Source organism: Penicillium bovifimosum, assembly GCF_028826915.1.
Source record: "Penicillium bovifimosum strain IBT 22155 chromosome Unknown utg000007l_segment0_segment0, whole genome shotgun sequence".
Taxonomy (NCBI): domain Eukaryota; kingdom Fungi; phylum Ascomycota; class Eurotiomycetes; order Eurotiales; family Aspergillaceae; genus Penicillium; species Penicillium bovifimosum.
The window spans coordinates 228149-247469 of NW_026622716.1; the positions used below are offsets into that span (position 1 = coordinate 228149).

Consider the following 19321-nt stretch of genomic DNA (forward strand, 5'->3'; position numbering starts at 1 on the left):
CACTAACCAATCTCAGCGTAAAAGGAGCAGGTGTAGCGGGACAAGCATAGAATTGCAGGTTGCTTGCAGATATTACTACCGGCTTTGAGGGCACACACATATCCGATAAAACGAATCAGAGACTCCGAGGTTGGGCCAGCAGGGATCTAACATGCCAAACTGCTAAGGCCTTGAACCCCTGGCAACGGAAGAACCAAAGGGGTAAGCCGACCAATTAATGCCCAGATTTGGCATCTGACGGGGATCCCAAACGAGGAATATACGTTGTAGCCAAGGGAGTAAAATTGAGCCACAAGGATCTTTTAGGGGCTCTTGGGGGGTGCAAACGAAGAAATTAGGGAGAAGACTCGGGCGCTAAGAAACCCCTAGATGAGATTGGACACAAGACCTGGGAGAATTCAAAGGTTCAATGCTGAGGATATTGAAATTTGAAACGTGAAGGGTAAAGGCGGTTATTTAGCATCAGAAAGAAGAAGTACTGTACGGAGTACACAGTAGTACCTGTAGGTACTGTGGTTATCTACTCCGTACTGCGATCTCTCTGAAAGTCCATCAAGTGATCAACCATGGAACGATGATCATTGACGAAACTCGTCAACTGCGGGTCCATCAGCCCAATCAGGAATAGTGGAGTTTCAGTATGAGACGATTGAATTGTCAGTGCTGATTGGTTGAGTTTAGCAGGTGGCTTCGAGGCGTTCACTTTGTTTCAAGTATACCAATGATGATAGTAGCTATAACTACACAGTAAAATATATATTTAGCTATATATTCATGTCTGTATCCTACAAATTAGTATTTACCGATACTACTATCCCTATTCCTGTCCAAACAGCATGAGACATTCCTATTATTATCATGGATGGCATCACTAACTCCACAGAAAGAGCCCGACTCCACCACGGCAATGCCTCCAGGCGGAGTATCTTCTCCCCCCTGATACCCATCTTTTAGAAAGGACATTCTTCTCCAGTCCAACCTTCCACGTCTCAGGCTGCTGGACCAGCTTCAATAACAATTCTTGTAAGCCTGCGAAAAAAAAATACCCTCCTTAAAAATCTTTGAAGCTCTCTACCCCCTTTGATCTGTTGACGCCGCCTCCAATCACAGAATCCTCTAGTTAAGTCTTGAAATTGGGCTAATTTTATTGGAGTTTGATAGTTGTCTTTCATCCGAGCACGGGCGCTTTCGATTCACCACCCCTCCTTCCGTTTTGTCGACTTGACTTGACTCTCTTCTCAACTTCATACTCCTCTCTTGTCTCAAATTCACCCCTTCTTCCTCTACTTCCCCGCTATTCCATCATTCGATCTCAATTCTGCCAACCCTTATCAGGCCCAAAGCCCCTGTCGATCTTTCCATCAGGGGGAGGGGACATTTGATGACAGTCATACTCGTGCGTGTTTGAGTGCGATGTGGACAGGGTCTACTCGCCATCTTGATTGACATGTCTACCGATGACCCATTCTCGTTTCTGCCCGCGGAGCAGCCCAAACCCGTCAAAAAGCCCCATTGGAGAGATAAGCTATTCTCAAAAGATAAGAGCAAAGTCGCTGCGCAGCAAAATAAAGATATCGCAGACTTCTTGGGCTCATCTCGCACTCCAGACCCTGCGACGGTACCCCCGCCTAACAATCTAAGATACTTGCCTCCGCAAAACGCTACCCCTCACCACATTCCTCCCTCCCAAGACGCCTCCGGATACCCTCCACCATCGAAGCCGACACCTGCGCAAGCGCCAGCATCAGCACCGATTCGCGATAATTATGCCGGGTTCGATTTCTCAGATCTCCAATCTGCCCCTGTCTCCGCCCCCGCCCATACCCCTGCCAAGCCCCATAGCCGGAAAGGGAAAGGGCTGCAGGTGGGATTCAGCAACCAGAAACCCGAGGTGATTGGGGAAGGGGGCGATGAGACCGAGTCCCCAACAATAGAAATATCAAGGGCCCGCGAAAGGTCGCTGAGCAGGGGAGCCCAACCGGATCGATCGCAGCTACCCAACCTCCGACTTGACACATCGCTGGGCGATGGTGCGCGAGCCCGCCAGGCCAACTTGTCGCCTCAGCGCGATCGATCGGATTGGAAACCACCACTGATGCACAGCACTCAGAATGCGGAATTCTTGAGGACATTGCCGCAGAGCGAAAGCGGCTCTCGCTTATCATTCCGTGGGGACAACGAGGCGAGTACCTTCGCACAACGCGTCCGCGATAAGATGCAAGCGGAGGAAGGTCGCGCATTGCACCATCGCTACGACGAAAATGCACTGTCTCCCGGAGCCGAAACTGAGGATCTCCCAACTCCCCCCAGTCCTCCCAGCCCTGAACCATCCTCGAAACTTCATAATGATCCCGAATCAGCCTACGACACAGCACCAACTTCGGTCTCTTCGAATGCACCTCCATCGTCTTTGTCGATGAGGTCTATCGTTGATTCGATTCGCGACCCCGCAAGTCCTGCAACACAACACGCGCCAGCGAATCTCAGTCCTATTGACCCGCGAATGCCCCCGAATCTCATTCCAGGTAGTCCTGGCAAGATTTCTCCAACGCGTGCCAAAGCACCACAGGAGTTGCCTCAGTCGGGCCCGATCCCACCGCCCAGTCGCGAAGGTCGGGAGCCGGCCGGCAGCGCCCAACCCCCGAGATTCTCTCTTCGGAACGTTGCCAATCAGGTTGGCGATACCGCATTTGCGGAGTTCAAAGAATACAATGCACGGTATCAAAGCCATGTTCAGCATTCAGCAGAGAGTGTCAAACCTCCGAGCGATGTTTCGCTGGCAGAATGGGTTCGGGCTGCGGTGTGGTGGTTCCTGCGCGGAAAAACGCGACTAGAAGCATATGCTCGTTCTCGTTCGACCTCGCCTCCTGGTCTGGCCAAGCAAGCCGTGGTTGATCTTGGGAAGGCGTTATGGATTAACGAAAATATCGTGCCTAGTCATCGTGACCTCTCTCGGTACGGTGCCATGAGTGTCGACGCCCTTCTTGCTGTTGCGAGCACTACTGGCGACAAGGATTTGGCAGACCTTCTGGGGATACACCACACTCTCAGCAATCATCTCCGGTCGCTTTCCATGTCCATCAAACGGAACAACATCCTCTCTTTAGTCATCTCAGATGAAACGTCTCCTACTCAGTTGGATACGAGTGTTTGGATGCGTTATCCTTTCTATGCGCCCGACGTCACGGCAGTATTATCTGGCTCCGCAACGCGGTCCATGTTGGTGGAAAGCGTGGGTAAAATGCCAAGTTTGGTCCACATGATGCCTTTGGGCGACACGAGTCGATACTTCAGCTACGGTAGCATGTTTGTTCAGGTCTGCGTGAGCTCCAGTGACGACGATGGGCAACAGCAATATGCCATGCCCTGTGTATTGACCATTGTCCGTGAGCGCTCGGATTGGTATGTCTTTGCTGCAATTACCAGTCAAAGTCAGCTCGTCAATATCCTGATCCAGTCCGATCGCAAGCAAGGTCCAACTTGGGAGGATGTGGACTGGCAAGTCCGGTCCCATTCGATGCGGGTCAAGCTTCCTCGTGGATTTGAGTTGGATGTCATGTTCAAGGACGAAGACTTCAAGACTCTTTGGAATATTGTCAAATACACACAGAAGTCGGAGAACAGTCTGCATCCGGAGGCAGGCGAGACGTTGGTGTTTGAGAATACTGTCAAACTGTTCCAGTATATGGATCCAGGCACGCCAAAGGCGTTCCCTCCAGAACCTACAGAAAGATCTCGAATCCGTTTGTTCGAGCGATCGGTCACTGTTACTGAAGGCACCGGTACCCGCAACGCGCACCGGGGATTCCGACTGGCTGTCATGACCAGCCCTAAGGTCAAGACGTTGAGCAGCATTCGGCATATATTGGGTAACGGCTCCCCGGTTGTATTCGGTCTCTTGCGAGGAGAAAACGGCGCACCTGCTCTTCTGCTCAAAGTGACCGAGGAGGGGCGCACGAGATCCATGTTGATGACGTTTCATGAGGTGGAGGAGCGTACACGGATACACTCTGTGCTGCTGGGCATGGCTCCGCGGGAAGGAGAGGTCAAGTCGCCCGAATTCGCCATTCAGTCCTACTGCATCGAGCAACCGGAGGATGCATTCAGCGGCCAACCGCCGGTTAAACACCTCCAGTTCCCTGCCGGAAGCGTCTGTGTCATTGATCAGGAGCATGCTTACGTTGATCATGGCTATGGACCGACGATCCTGTCCGAACATTTGAGGGCCTTTATCTCCACCGAATGGGGCTCAGTCACGGATCGCATCAATTTGGGTGAGACTTCCATTCTTTTTGTGCCTTTGGAAAGGTTGCTAATCCTTTTCTTCAGGGCCTGGTGAACTGAAGATCGGCTTGGATGTCCATCGCCAGACCAGCATGAGCCTGTTCCGCTCCGCGCAGCAAGATCTGACCCTTTCACTTGCGGATAATCTTACTCGTCCGGAGATGACAGCGCAACTTACGTCGTTGTTGGAGAAGATTACGGCGAAGCCCATGATCCGTCGACTCGACTTCGCCACCATGCAGGGTATGTCTGCTTTTGACTTGGACGTCTGTGCTTTTTTGCTAAGTTTATCGCAGATCTCCACAACTTCGAAGAAGCTGTCACTGGCTTCCAGGTACTTTACGACGGGTGAGTCTATAGATCCACTCTTCGGTCATTGGGACATTACTAATGAGTCCAGAATGGCTTCATCCTTCACCATCTCTCGTCGACGGAGTATGGTTCCCATATATAAGAAATGGGAAGCTTCCCTGGCCCGAGTCCAGATTGTCCGACAAGAGAAAGTCGTTCAAATGCTCGTTTTCCTAGGGAATTTCCAACACGGCACATGCATGAACTTTGTGCTCAAAGGCACTGATATGATGGAATCCTTTGGCCGGTCTGGCAAATTCGGCATTCGAATGGTGGACGCCAAGTTCGCCCTGCCAAAGAAGGACGACAATCCCGGCTCTGACTTTGTGTGCCTCGACATGCCTGAGTATCCTATCGAACATGACGATCTCACTATTACATTCGATACCGAAGCTGGTGAGTTATGGCTTGCTGGTCTTCTAGTGTGCCCCACTAACAAAGGTTAAACAGCACGCGCAAGCTTCAAAGCAGCCCTACCTGGATCCGTACGAGAGCCATCCCGCATGGGCTCTATTCGACGATAATCTCCCACGTTCACTCCTCCTTATCTCGACGATTCCCCACGTGACCAATTACGTGATTTCCCCCTCCTTGCCCCTCCCCGAGACTCCCCGAGACCGGCGCCCCGCATTTTCTGGTGTATAATACCTCGGTGCCTCACGGTCCCCTTTCTGTGCATACAATTCAAGAACCTACATAGCATATTTTATCATGTCGCATTCTAGCGAAGCCATTGGCGCCTCCACGCGCTCTCTGCATGCCGACGATGTCTTGAACATCGTTGACGATGTTGCGCCTCCTATGCATCTCTCCACCACATTTCGTTATTCCAACAATCCATCCAAATTAGTACCAGCTGCTGATGCCACACCCGTATGCAGCTTGACTTTAACTTCCAAGTCCAATTGCCCGTCTAACGCATATCTATCGTAGGCTGACTTTGACCCGACTTCCCATTGCTACTCGCGCATGTCCGCACCCAACCCCACCCGCTTCGAAACAATCCTCTCCACCCTCCTGCATGGCCATGTCATAAGCTACTCCTCCGGCCTGTCGGCTCTTCACGCCGCTCTCACCCTCCTCAATCCCCGCCGCATTTCCGTTGGCGGTGGCTACCACGGCTGCCATGGCGTCATCGCCCTCTTCACCCGCATAACAGGCCTCCAGAAGCTCGGCCTCGACTGTCCAGCTGAAGAGCTGGGTAAGGGAGACGTCATTCTCCTCGAGACACCCGTCAACCCGCAAGGGACTGCCTTCGACATCGCCTCCTACGCCGCCAAAGCCCACCTCCGCGGCGCATACCTCATTGTCGACAGCACCTTCGCCCCGCCCGGCCTGCAGGAACCATTTGACTTCGGCGCAGATATCATCATGCACTCCGGCACCAAATACTTCGGCGGTCACAGCGACATGCTGTGCGGTGTCCTCGCCACCAAGAACGACGAATGGGCCGCCCAGCTCAAAGCCGACCGTGTCTTCATCGGTACTGTCATGGGTAGCATGGAGGGCTGGCTCGGTGTCCGCAGTCTCCGCACCCTTGAAATCCGCGTCCAGCGCCAGAGTGAAAACGCCGCTCATCTGATTTCCTGGTTAGACGGTGCGCTCCACGCGCCCAACCCTGTGCCTGGTAGCGACGAGGCGGCTGTACAGGCTGTTCTCGGTGAGCTTCTGCATGCTAGTTTGCAGAAGGTGGAGGGCGATTGGTTGAAGAAGCAGATGCCTAATGGGTTTGGGCCTGTGTTCTCGATCGTGATGAAGGAGCAGCGGTTTGCACAGTACCTGCCGAGTAAACTGCGTTTCTTCCACCATGCTACTAGTTTGGGTGGTGTTGAGAGTCTGATTGAGTGGAGGACTATGACTGATGCTACTGTTGATCGGAAATTATTGCGGATTAGTATTGGGTTGGAGAATTGGCAGGATTTGAAGGCTGACTTTGCGAGAGCGTTCCGGGAGCTTGCGCAGGATAAACTGAATTAGAGTAGATAGCGTGTGCAATGCATGTATTATTTTCATTGTGTTTACGTGTTCTCATAGAGTTCTAGATCAAAGTCTATCTCCGATAGTGTTTAACTTACCCCGCATTGGCAATTCTATTGGTCATCCCGATGTTACCTCTATGACTTCGAATTTCTTCTTATATTCACTTCATTCTTCAATCCCACCATTCCTCGGTCAATCACTCAATAAATTTTTCAACTTCTCTCCAGTCTCCTCACTTGAGATACTCAAACAAGCTCAATCATGTCCTCAACATTCACAATCCACTACTTCGCCACAGCATCCCAATACACATCCAAAAACACAGAATCACTCCCAGCGCCACTGAAACTCTCCACTCTCTTCGACGAACTGGAAACCCGATACCCTGGAATCACTGCCAAGGTCCTGTCAAGTTGTGGCGTCAGTCTTGATGGCGAATACGTCGATATCGAGGAGGATAAGGAGCTCCTGATCATGGCTGGGAGTGAGGTGGCTGTTATTCCGCCTGTGAGTTCTGGCTGAGCTTCTGAGGATAATGGGGATCTATGTGTATTTAATCTACTATTCTGTGCAAGGTGGTCTGTCAAGCTTGTCTAGGTGGTGTGAAAAGGAATTTATTAGGGCTGCGCTATGAAATATAACAAAAAGACAAAGACATAAAAACATCCATCTCGTCCAGCTCATATCATCAGCTCCCCTTCCGTTTTCTATCTTTCAAGTAGTCTAACGTATGCCGAAACTGTGGAGGGATAATCGATCTCCATCCAAGTGGAGAGTTACTCAACACTCTTCGCAGCAACAGCCTTCTTCTTTATCTGCCACAGACAGACACTGCAAATAGCAGAAGAGAAGAAAAGAATACTAACAACACATTAGCCAATTCCCACAACACTGCAAGAAAGAAAGAAAGAAAACTCACCAAAGCGCAATACTCAGCCCCCAAATCGCCTTCGTCTCCAGACAAATCGCCCTCGAAGCCCCAATCCAACTAACATAGTCAATCCGTCCACTCATATCCGCAATATAACTCGATAACCGCGAGGCAAATGCGTAGATCGTGGCATCGACGTCGTTGAGCTGGGCCAGACTCGTGCATTTTAGGTATGAGAGGGGTTTGCCGACTAGCACTGTTACCACGATCAGGGCGATTAGGAGGGCTGTGTCGAGGATGGCGATTATTAGGAAGGGGAGGATGTCGTCTAGGTATAGGACGGCTGTTATTAGGCAGTAGATTACGGCGATGCTGGTCTGTGTGGGTGTTAGTTGTATTTCCATAGAACTGGGGTTGGGATGAATGGTTAAGGGTTGGGAGAAGGAAGAAGGAGATACTCACCACGCTGATCATCCCGACTAGCAGGTTTGGGGGCGTTGCGTTGTGTGTAACCATTAGGCTGATGAATTTGGCGGTCATGCCGATTATGGCTATGAGAGAGCAGGCTTGGAAGAGGCGGGCGATTTGGAAGGTTGCGCCGAGAGCACCGTAGTTGGGACCCATCTTGTCACCTGAGGTTTTGTTGAATGATAGTTGGATTGTATTGCGGTATTCAATGGGAAATGAGGGATTGAGGGATTGAATGAGGCCCGGATGAGGGTCAATCTGTTAGGCTGGTTGCGTATATGTTATATGCTGATGCTGATGATTGAGTCGAAGTCGGGCAGCGTATGCGAGGAAACCAGTAGATATACGGAACGAAACGCTTCGAGCAAAGCAAAAATAACCAAACAAAGGGAGTGTGTGGAAAGGTGAAGCTGATTGTCAGATTGTAGACGAGGCTGGTTCTCGGCTCTTTATAGACACAAAGCGTGGATTCCAACTCAAAGAGACTCAATTGTTCGAAAGTCTAGACCGGATAGAATTAGCAGTGGAGTCAGATCTAGACTTTCATTCTTCTTCAAGTAGTCTATGTTTATCTCTTTGTGTGTTACAGATCGCGAGGGTAGACGCCTACTATACCTGAGGGCCATGGGGATGACCCGACTGGCCCATTGAGCTGTCTTCTAGATTTGGCGATTGACATGGTAGCTTGAGATCGCCAGACAGCTTCTATGTTGTCAAAGGTAATAGTTACTGGCATAATATTCAGGTACTATGTCGGTCCATTTGATGACTCCACCCTGGCGCTTGGAGGAAACCCTAACTTCCCCCGGGCGCCTCTCGACCACCCGTGCCCCTAGCGTCTTCACACCTGAAGCAGGCGCTAATACGGACGCCGGTAGCCGCCATGCTTGACTTTGATCTTATTGGCTTAATGACTTCTACCGCTTTTTCGACCGCCTGCCTAGTGCTCTATACGTGATTACCCAATTTCTCCCTTATCTCAGCATCTCAGACCAAGCATTATTGGCTTGGGATACCTAAGCAAGACTTAGCAAGTTAGGCTCAGCTCAAATGTTTGGTCTGAGGGACACGTCCTAACGTGGATCCTGGTTGTTCGGGCATCCCGGATTCGGGCAGGCACCCCCAATTTTCCTCTCCTCACCAACCTCCAATTTTCAAATGCCTACCATGCCACCAATCCGAGGTCAAAAATCTTAGAAATTAGTTGAGCAGGTAGACAGAATCCTGCTTGTAAATAAGGTTATTAAAAATGGCTGGGTTACCTCCATTGCTGCTGCTGCTCGCTCTTTCAAGGTCCCGCGGTCGACGCGGGATCCAGGTGGTTACTATTTGGTCTGTCATGAGGGCTACAAGCCATAAATTCACCCATAACTAGGAGGATCAATCCAGGATAGGTTATCTCTATGGTTACTAGAGGTGCTGCTCTTACGATCGCCATGTCGAGAGATATAGCCAATATACAACTCGAAACCCGCAGAGGGAATACCCCCAAGACCGTTGGCAATAATTGGCCAACACGATACATCAAACGACATCCCGAGCTTTCTAGTCAATTCTCTCGTGGTTATAGCTATAAACACGACTTGCTGGAAGATCCAAATACCATTATTGAGAGGTTCAAGCCTGTTGAAAAAACGAGTGCTCAATATGGTATCACTTCGGATGATATCTACAACTTTGACGAACCAGGGTCTGCAATGGGAGTTATTGCAGTGACAAAGGACATTACACAGTCAGTCTGTACCGGTCGGAGGGGTGTTTTGCAGGATGGCAGTCGCAAATGGGTGAATATTGTCGGTCAAGTTAGTTGATGAGCGTATCTTGATGCGGGATGAAACTTGATGCGGGATGAAATTGAGCATTTATGGGAATGGAACAGAAAGCAGACAAAAAGAGATGGACAAATTAATGAAGCAGATACCCAGTAGAGGCGGTTTAACTGAGCTTTAGGGTCCTACTACCAATGTTGGTGGTGAGGAAGGTGCAAGTGTGAGATATATATCTCGTCCCTACATCCGCTCTAGAACCCTATGTTGAACCTACACTCCATGTTTTACCCCCTATGCGTCGGCAAATCGCCTGTTCTGGGTGTCATAAAAAGGGCATTCTTTTAAAAAATGCCCCACAACTTAGTTTAGTAAAATTTATGGGTTTCTGGTTGATTAATTGGCGTTTAAAAAAGGTAGGAAAGTTGATGTTTTGAAGTTCCTGCCCGAATATCCGGGATGCCCGAACAACCAGGATCCACGTTAAGACTTGGTGTCAGTATACGCCCGAAACAAATGTGTATGTCGCCTCGACATCCACATGTGGGTCAGGCCGTACTGGATAAGGCCCGATAAGGCCAGGCCGCACGGAATTTCTTGGCGTCCGTAATTAGTTCAAGCCAGGACATGATAAATTACCATAAAATACATCCCAAAAAGGGCTAGGGAAACCAGACCTTCGGGTCAACTGGCGAGCTCACTAACACCACCGCAGTCCTTACCTAGGTTATTCCATTCTTGAAAGTATAGTCTCCTGGAATATATCATCAATACATTAATAATGCATTAATACTACATTGACAATACCTTAGGAATGTATTAAGAGTGGTGGTGGTAGTACCTATTCAGTGCTCGCTCAGCTATACTACGTCCTAAGAGTAGGGTCCTGGAATATATTAATAATGCATTGGCAATAGTTACATGGAGAATATATTAAGAGTACGTATCCCTCAAACCAAACATGGATCTCTGCTGAACCTACCTACAGGTACTTGGGCCATAGTTATAAATGCAATAGACTTAGCTCTAGCCGCGACGGATTCAATACCTGGTCAAAGGTAAAAACCAATGTCCCATAAAAATATTACTCCTCACTCTAGCATTCGACGAAATAACTCAGCGCCTGGAGAGAATGGTTGTACGTACTAGTCTTAGTCGAGCGGGAATATATTCGATAAGGCCTTCAATCTAGGATATTAGTGTAAGGATGATTGCAATGAAGGGACGAGACTGAGGGGACATGTATAATCAGGCTAATACAGATGTTCAAATATTCCTATACCTAGCAGCAGCTTCCAGCCATAAGTCCTCTGCCGCCGTATCACAGGCAGGATCATACCACAGCATCGAAGCCAAGACAGACTTGACGCTGGCCCAGGACGTCAACCCCGTTTTGCGGGTGATATCCCCCAGAGCAGAGACAAACCAGCGACGGTCGAGAGTACCCGTCGCTGCGATACCGCCGAGAGTCAACACCCATATAAGCGGCACACGAGTAGACGGAGAAGACCACAGTTCTGAAGAGTTGGGTTGTAGGAGGACGGAAATGATGGAGCGGGCGAGGGTGTTGAGCGGGGTATTCTGTTGTGGGATGGGGAAGATGACTCCGACGCCGAAGATCATAGCCGCTAGACGGCAGGCTTCGTATGTAGCCGCCTGGGTAGGATAGGCGAAGTCAACTTCTGACGCGGGAGCGATACAGATGAGGGTGTGTTGGGTGAGGTTGCGCTGGTCGGTGAGGAGAGAGACGTCGGGTGTGGAGGTCGGGCTTGCTCTGACGATCCCGATGTAGGTGTGGACTGCTTGGAAGGCTTCTGCCATTTGACGCGTGGCGCCGATCTTCTGCAAGCGACCAAATCCTCGGTCAACGTCCAGTGGGCCGAAGCCAAGAATTTCCTGGACTGACAGGCCCATTCGGCTGTCGACCAGGGGCCAGAAGTCGAAACATGGGTGAATGCAGAGAGAACTACAAGTGAGGATATCGGAGCTGTAGATGGTCAGTTTCGATTTGAGAGATAAGAGCAAACAGCCAAGACCATCACATACAAGGAAATTGTCGCGGCGAGACCCTCTGTAGGGATATTTGTCAGGCCACCACGTAATTCGACCAACTGCAACAGCCCCTTGATATGGATCATATTCGGCGGCAGACATCCGTAGACGTCAATCCACTGCAGCCGCGGGAAAGGCGGATCAAATGGCGTTCGCTGGTGTTGTTGTGATATGTTCTTATCCGCCTGATGATGCGCCATGCAAATGACACTGAGGAGAACGGCATCACTGACCGCACGACTGGGGTCCTGGATCGCCTGACTGATCAACTTGATAGATTCCATCTCACATAACTCCAGGGCTCGCGCCTCTCTTCGACCGAATTTCGTCCCAGTCACCCATCTGTTCCTGCACTGGACGCGAAGATGACAGAGCGCACCAAACATGAACGCGGTGAACAACGCCGGATCCGACATGGACAGATGGAACCACTTGGTAACAGGAGCTTTGGCATTACTCGGACGGGGAGCGAGTCCGGCCAGATCACCTTCGTGAGATAGCGCTCGGACATATTGACAATCGCAGGCTCGAAGTTGCTAGGAGCAGGATATGTGGCAAAGGGATCAAATATTTCAGCGAGATTCCGCTCCAACCGTTCAAGAGAAGAAGGGCGCTCATTGAACCGGACGACAGCTCGCGGCTCCGAAGAGAACACCGTCACATCATGCGCATCGTCACCGTTGCTGGTCTCACTGCTATCGCTCGCGTGAGAGGGCGGGAATGGCGAGGCCCGGGACCCCTTTTGTGCAGAGCGGGAGTCGTGCGCAAAGGGGTAGTTCGAGCCTGCAATGGGGTTGCAAGGGCTAGAGGGACGCGAGACGAGGGTAAAAGTGGCGGGCGCGGGACCAGCGCGGATAGAAGAGTCATGGACCGGATGGACTGGACGGGAGTGGACATTAGACGATTCGCCAGCGGATCTATCCTTCGTTTGTTCTGAGATCCAGCGACCGACATGCGCGCGCACCAGTCGCTGAGCATCGAGTCGTTCTGTCTCGGTGGTGGGTCTGGCGTTGACGAAATGAATGGTTTCCCGCTTTTTGGCAGCGGGTTGCTTCCTTCTTGATGCCATTTCAGATCATATCACTTCGGGGTAAGCGACGCGATGTGTATATGATAGCTGGATTCTACATGATATAACTTCAGGCGAGACTCAGCCTGAGAGCAGAACAAGAGCCTTATGGAGGCCGATCAAATTGCGGGGCGGTTAAAGAGGAATATTGCAAGTGTAGGTGTGGAGTAACGGTTTGACGGGAGGAATGAGACTTCCGGGCAATGTGGATCATCTTCTGCAAGACTGCAACCCAGCCGTGTCATATTTTGCGATTGGAGCCTTGGAGGTCTTCGAGTGGGGAAAGGAATAAAGGAGAGACAAGCTCGGGTACTCGGGGGTACCCGTGACTGCAGATCAACTCGCTTGATCGAAGTATACAGGAACCAGTTATTATCCTCGTCCTTGAATTTCCCTTTTAGTCTAATGCACAGTATCTATTCGCGGGTATCTCGGAAGTCTCACTCCGTAATTAGCTCTGCATTAGGCCCAACGGTGAAGTGTTCTTGCTTTCATGAGAAAAAATAGATTTCGGATGTTCCTGGCCCGAGAAGTTACTCCATACTGAGACTCTCAACCATGGACTCATCAAACCTTCTGGCCTTATCCAAGGTTCCGAACAAGGTAAAATCCAAATAACCGGAGACTCGACGTAGATTGTACACTCCTACAGTACTATTGTAATAGTGTGTTTTAACCGCCATGACTCGACAGGGACCATAGATTCTCGCCTGGGCTAAACCGAGTAATCATTTCCCCTTTCACCGGGAATCCCAGTAATGCACTAATGTGGCCCTATACCAAATGCAAGCCACGCGCTGTAAATCACATGAAATACGGGATGCTATCCCTACACCCATCCTTACCAAGTACAGTAGACACATCTATCCCTCTTGCCCTCTCTTTAACCGGTTCCCGTCGGTCATCATCAGATCTTCAGAGCTGAAAGCTGCGTAGAGCCTGGCATGAGCAGGGATCTGACTGGCAATTATTTCCTGCTTCTAACCCAATCATAGAGATGTATCCTACCATGTACACACCACAAAGATGGGTTGCACAGACGGTGCTGGACTTTAGCTTTTTTTGACAGGCGGCTGTATATATCCGTACTTCATAAGATAACAATAGAGAGTCTAATAGGTGGATCCCGGGTTCGTACCCGGGTCGATCGCGAGGTAAATCATCTCGGGGTGGCGAAGTTTCAGAGAAATAGGCATAGTGAGAACGGTTACAACGCAGATAAAAACCGTTGGAAGTTTATTCAGGTGACGTTTGTGAAGCCTGTCTAACCCCTGAATATTGGAATCTCTCTTTACCTTAACTTTGTATCTCTCTGCAGAATAGACCGAGGTCATGTTGTTATTGCTATTCTGCTCCATCAATCGGTTAAAAGTTTACGATACATAGTCTACTCCATGCAATACCCTCACTGGATAAGTTCAGAGTTCAAACTCCAGGGAGAAACACCAGTCAACAACCACCAAATATGGTCCATCAACTAATCTAAGAGTATTAAACCAAACCCCTGGTCGGGATCTGCTAGTCTCTCACACTGCCCATTCACAGAATATCCAAATCCCGCTACGGACATCCGCGCCTCGGGCAGACACCGACGAATAAGATGTACACATCGAATTCTCTCTTGCGCGCTATTGCAGCCGTTGTGAGAAGAAAAAGAATATACCCGAGCCAATGGATGACACAAAGGCCTAGGCTGGATCTAGCCAATGCACAATAGGTACAGGGGTTAAAGGTCAACGGCTGCCTTGAAGAGACGGTACACTAATTGAGCAGGGGTGTTGAGATTAGTGTGTTGCTGCCAAGGTTTGCATTTGCTACAATTGATTCCGCGATGTATTTGATTTAGACAGAAATGAAGTTGGAGTTAGCTAAGTGGATCTAATTATGTCCTAGTTAAGTGTTGATGGTTGACTGACGACTGTTGTAAGTGATATCTGAGGGGGAATATGAACGTGAAGAAGCAGGGCGCAGGGCTGTCCAGCTCGAGTCTATGAAGTATGCAGAATGCAGTACTACTCCGTATATGTAGGAGCAACTGTGCAGATGAAATCGCCAATTTCCAGTCCTGCAGAGATTACGCAATTAGCCCCGCAGTGCCCGCACTAGCTACCCCCCGCACCAAGTTACACGGCATTCGTCCCGTGATGGGGCCGGGAGAGAAACTGCGATGTTTACCGGGCGAAGAGAAATAAAAGGGAAGGTGGTAGTTAAATGGTAACATGGTTAGTAATAGACTATGAAATAGAATAATTCATTGTACATTGTACCAGAAGTTAGGGCATGAAGAATGTGCTCGTCCCATGCCTGTCATTATGCACACTAAGCTCGGAAGAACTCCCCGTTAAATCGGGGCGAAACATTTGCCTGCAACAACCTTGCAAGTTCGAACTAATCAATCTCCAACAGAGCATACCGACAGCTCTCACCGGTCTGCGGATCCCGATACTCGGTCAATGCCTTCTCCACAACAGCCATGTATCCAAGAACCTGCTCTTCCTGCCAGCGACGACCGACGACCTGCACAGCAGTGGGGAGACCGGCCATCTTAACGGAGTCATAGTGTTTCCACGCACCCCGGGCAATGCCGTGATCACAGCCCAGACGCTTGAGGATCGTCTTGTACGGGGCGACGAGGGCGTCGCGGATGGGATCTACGTGGCCGACAGGCAGGACGCCAGCGGAGTAATCGAGCAGATTCCAGAGGAAGGTGTATCCGCAGGAGGAGACAGCGTCGTGCATGGCTTCGTGGGGCAGGGCCGGGGTCGCGTTTACAGGACACAGGATGAAGTCGTATTGCCGGGGTGCGGCATCCCACCACTTGTGCCAGGCGGCGCGGAAGGCTTCACGCTGGGCGGTGATGGTCCAGAGCTGGGCGGCGGACTTGGGACCGAAGTCGCGGATCAGAGCGGCGGAGACCTTGTCGCGGCGGATGTAGCGCACGAAGAGGTAGTAGAGGTAGCGGAGAGGGCGGGGCAGATGGGCGATGCTGGAGAGTTGCATGGCGCCGGGGTCGGAGGGCTCGAAGCTCTTGAGGTTGGCGTTGAAGTGGTGGCAGCCATCTGCGTTGAGGAGTTGCGAGGCAAGATTCAGCCCGGTAAAGGGATCTGCGTCGGGGGGAGTGGCGATCTCGGAAACAGAGTGGCCAGCTTTAGTGAGGGCGGCCACTGTGGTTGCGAGGGCACGTTCAATGGCGGGAGTTGGGGGGACGACGCCTGAGTTGTAAGTGACTGACATGAATAGAAAGGGCAAGGGTTGGGATGCTGGGACATACCATCAGAGCTCATGAGGCCAATGCGAAGAGGCTTGCTTTGAGCTTCGGATTCAAGCTCGTTGCGCCAGGCAATAGGGTGAACACTGTGCTCATACTTCCAAGGCTCCATGTTGATAATCGCACGAGTGAAGTACGTCAAATCATCCAGAGTGCGGGCCATTGGGCTGAAGACACTGGGGACACCCTCCTGGCCGGGCATACTGGTGCTAACACCGCCCTTGGGCCAGCGGCCAGTGCTGCAGCGGAGCGAATAGATCCCGCTCCAAGCGGCAGGTACACGGACCGAACCAGCCACATCAGATCCAATACCGATGCGACCACCCTGAGCTAGCAAGGCTCCCTCTCCACCAGTTGAGCCACCGGGAGAATAGCCTGGGGAATGCGGGTTGCGGCATCTTCCCCAAAGCCCGTTAGCCGACTCAAAGGAGAGCAGGGTGATGGGCAGTGCCGTCTTGGCATATGGAACAGCACCTATGAGAGTCAGTACTTGGTTCCGCTGTCGAGAGCATTACTCCAGAATCATGATCTCACCGGCATCTTTCAACAACCGCACCATAGGCCCATCTTCCAAGGCAGGCTTCCCAGTGAAACCCGCATACCCAACACTAGTATCGAATCCCTTGACATGAACGGAATCCTTCAAAGAAACCGGAATACCAGCCAGGGGACCCTTGAGATTGATCTCCGACTCCAGCCACGCCTCAGCCTCGGGTAGCAGCAGTTCGGTAATACAGTTGGTACGCTCCTGGGCTCTTTTGGCTACCTTTCCATAAGTACGCAGAACATCGAGCGGAGAAACGGTCGAGTCCTGGATATCATGGACAAGCTCCTCAATAGGCTGGTTGATGATCTTGAGGTCTTGGGCGCCAATGCGGAGGTGATATGGTGCCGGGAGGGTTGCGAAGCGGACTTCTCGCTCCTTTTGTTTTTGGTTTCTGGTGATATTAGCTTAGAAATGCAAGCTTGTTCTGTGATGATTAGCTCACCTTATGCGCCGATAAGTGAAGTAGTCAAATGGAGGAAGCATGGTGGCGGTGTAGTTCGAGAAAGGAGTTACAGGGGAAGTTAGGGTCTTATACGAGGGCTCTGGCGGGGAAGTTGGGGAAGTGGAGAATGCGATCAGCACCGATGTTAGCCGGCAATTTGAACTCTGGCCAGGCCTGTTAAAGTTGTCCTTCCATTTGTTCAGTAACTGGGCTGCTTCTGTCTGTTGTAATCTCGAACTTGTAAATACCAAGCAATCGCGATCTAATATTGCTAGATGTCGCCATTCGGGCGGCTATTGGAGGAGATAAAGAAGCCTCAGCCAACACCACACTATACCCGTTGTGGAAGGTGTATGCGGTAGATAAACCATGTGATGATAAGCGAATTCTATTCAGTAGGTGATGTGTATGTGCAGATATATAAAGACATCTACCCAAGATGCCAAATGCCATGTCGCTGGAGGAGCGACGGGTATATCTCCAGAGTCAAATGAGAACGCCAAAAATGAAACAAAACGCTATCAATGTGAGGGTTTGGTTTATGCAGTCGCAGGTCTAGGTCGGAGCCAGTTGTTCTTAGCGAGCCACCATATGACCACACCGGCGACAACCATAAAGACCACAATGAAGAAGATGATAAAGCCGTAGAGGATGGAGCGCTCGCTCTTTTGTCGTTGGCGCGAAAGCCATGATGTTCTGGAAGTGTTAGCTGAGGTTCGTCTTCGGGGTTGAGATGCAAGGGCGTCTTACCGGTCTGGTTTGAGTGTGTTTGGTTCGGCTGCTTTTGATTCCTCATCCAAGTGAACTGCAGTTGAGAACCGCTTCCAGAAATATGGGTCACGAACGAGAGCCATGCTGTGTGGGTTTGCTTAATGGAGCTGAGATGAATGAGTCTTGATTGTTGTGGCCGATCGGGCGATTCAAGGGATGGGTGGTTGACCAGCTGCAGAGGACAACGACCGATGTATGAGGATGCGGATATTTAGTCGAGTGATGTTAAGATCGTGATGATAGCACCGATGAATGATTTTAATATGGTTGATGGATGTCGCGGGTGGAAGACGGACTGCATTCACAAGCTCGCAACAGAAAAAGACCGAAAAGAGGAGCTAGGGAGAACAGCTACACTTATTCCTCAGATAGAGGGGTCTTTGCGGTGAAATGCCGCGTGTGGAATTCTGACCGGCGAGACAGACGGTCTCCGAATGGCTGGGATACCAATGGCCCCACGATCCGCTGCCTGCCAGTTGCTGAATCGATTTAGATTGCCCGTGGCCATGCCATCGAAGAAATCAAGGCAGGAAGCTACTGTCAGATGGCAATGGAGTACTGGGATTGGTTGTTGTTGTGGTTGAATACCAGTAAGACGATGGAATGTCGGTCCAGGAATGTTGGAACCCAAAGGGGGGAGGGATGGGCCGTAAAATCGGTGATGGGCCGATGGCTGACATTCAATTGATCGCATAGGTGGACGAAAGATCAAGAATGTGGGCCTGTCATCAACACTGAGGTCTGATCGACAGGCAACGGTGGTCCATTTGTCGCCTTGGGGTCTGGACTTGATGGTGAAGAGGTTTGTATCTGATATCGGGATCTGCTTTTGATGCCCATGTTTCATCTGTCACGAGATCTAAGGGGTGACACATGGTATAGAATCCCTTGACAAGAAACACCTGGTAGGTTTGGAAACATGGACTTGAATGAAAATAGATATCACCGGCAAGGTATTCAGTCAACTGGCGAGTATATGACTCGTTCTCTCCGACGCTTCCAGTCCAGTCGCCTCATTTTCCCACGTTGAACGACACATAACGGAGCAGAATATTGGTTGAGATCCCCCGTAGAGATATCAGCCAGTTCTGGAGAATCCTGCCATCGCTCGTATTGAAACTCAGTCCTGGAAGACATGGAAGTGCTACAAGGTACACCTTACGCAGGTCATGTGGGTGCTAGAAGTCTCGTATATTGTGTGTAGTTATCTCGAGTTCAGGAGGCGGATTAAGATATCTACAGGTGTCCGCTCCCGGGGAAGTTCCTCCGTTCCGGGGTCTCGTGACCAGCCTCGGGCGGCCACCTTCGGGCTTCGGCAGGAAGCGCTTGATCTTGGCGAGCTGGCTCAAGCCTGAGACTAGTTCTAACACAGTAGAGCTAAGAGGGCGCACATGCTTTGACCCCAGACTTTTGGTCAGTGGTCACAGCTGAAATTTTCAAATATGAGGGAAT

At 50.6% G+C, this 19321-nt stretch overlaps 7 protein-coding genes across 7 annotated transcripts; 3 read left to right on the top strand and 4 right to left on the bottom strand.

Moving 5' to 3' along the window:
- Positions 1-1447: 1447 nt before the first annotated feature.
- Positions 1448-5081, top strand: N7515_009014 (uncharacterized protein; the record flags this gene model as incomplete). The annotated part of the gene is made up of 2 exons (XM_056669758.1): positions 1448-4274; positions 4330-5081. 2 exons carry the CDS (start codon positions 1448-1450, stop codon positions 5079-5081), a joined length of 3579 nt encoding a protein of 1192 aa, XP_056517557.1.
- A 265-nt stretch (positions 5082-5346) lies between these two features.
- N7515_009015 (cystathionine gamma-synthase) lies at positions 5347-6612 on the top strand (the record flags this gene model as incomplete). The annotated part of the gene is made up of 2 exons (XM_056669759.1): positions 5347-5508; positions 5569-6612. 2 exons carry the CDS (start codon positions 5347-5349, stop codon positions 6610-6612), a joined length of 1206 nt encoding a protein of 401 aa, XP_056517558.1.
- A 264-nt stretch (positions 6613-6876) lies between these two features.
- Positions 6877-7137, top strand: N7515_009016 (MoaD/ThiS family protein; the record flags this gene model as incomplete). The annotated part of the gene is made up of 1 exon (XM_056669760.1): positions 6877-7137. One exon carries the CDS (start codon positions 6877-6879, stop codon positions 7135-7137), a length of 261 nt encoding a protein of 86 aa, XP_056517559.1.
- Positions 7138-7391: 254 nt separating this feature from the next.
- On the bottom strand, positions 7392-8110 carry N7515_009017 (uncharacterized protein; the record flags this gene model as incomplete). Its single annotated transcript, XM_056669761.1, has 3 exons — positions 7392-7476; positions 7535-7863; positions 7949-8110. 3 exons carry the CDS (start codon positions 8108-8110, stop codon positions 7392-7394), a joined length of 576 nt encoding a protein of 191 aa, XP_056517560.1.
- A 2876-nt stretch (positions 8111-10986) lies between these two features.
- On the bottom strand, positions 10987-12841 carry N7515_009018 (uncharacterized protein; the record flags this gene model as incomplete). Its single annotated transcript, XM_056669762.1, has 3 exons — positions 10987-11707; positions 11767-12203; positions 12260-12841. 3 exons carry the CDS (start codon positions 12839-12841, stop codon positions 10987-10989), a joined length of 1740 nt encoding a protein of 579 aa, XP_056517561.1.
- A 2388-nt stretch (positions 12842-15229) lies between these two features.
- On the bottom strand, positions 15230-17139 carry N7515_009019 (putative acetamidase; the record flags this gene model as incomplete). Its single annotated transcript, XM_056669763.1, has 4 exons — positions 15230-16053; positions 16113-16583; positions 16644-17047; positions 17099-17139. 4 exons carry the CDS (start codon positions 17137-17139, stop codon positions 15230-15232), a joined length of 1740 nt encoding a protein of 579 aa, XP_056517562.1.
- Positions 17140-17637: 498 nt separating this feature from the next.
- On the bottom strand, positions 17638-17952 carry N7515_009020 (uncharacterized protein; the record flags this gene model as incomplete). The annotated part of the gene is made up of 2 exons (XM_056669764.1): positions 17638-17794; positions 17849-17952. The coding sequence occupies 2 exons, from the start codon at positions 17950-17952 to the stop codon at positions 17638-17640; spliced, it is 261 nt and encodes an 86-aa protein (XP_056517563.1).
- Between the last annotated feature and the right edge of the window lie 1369 nt (positions 17953-19321).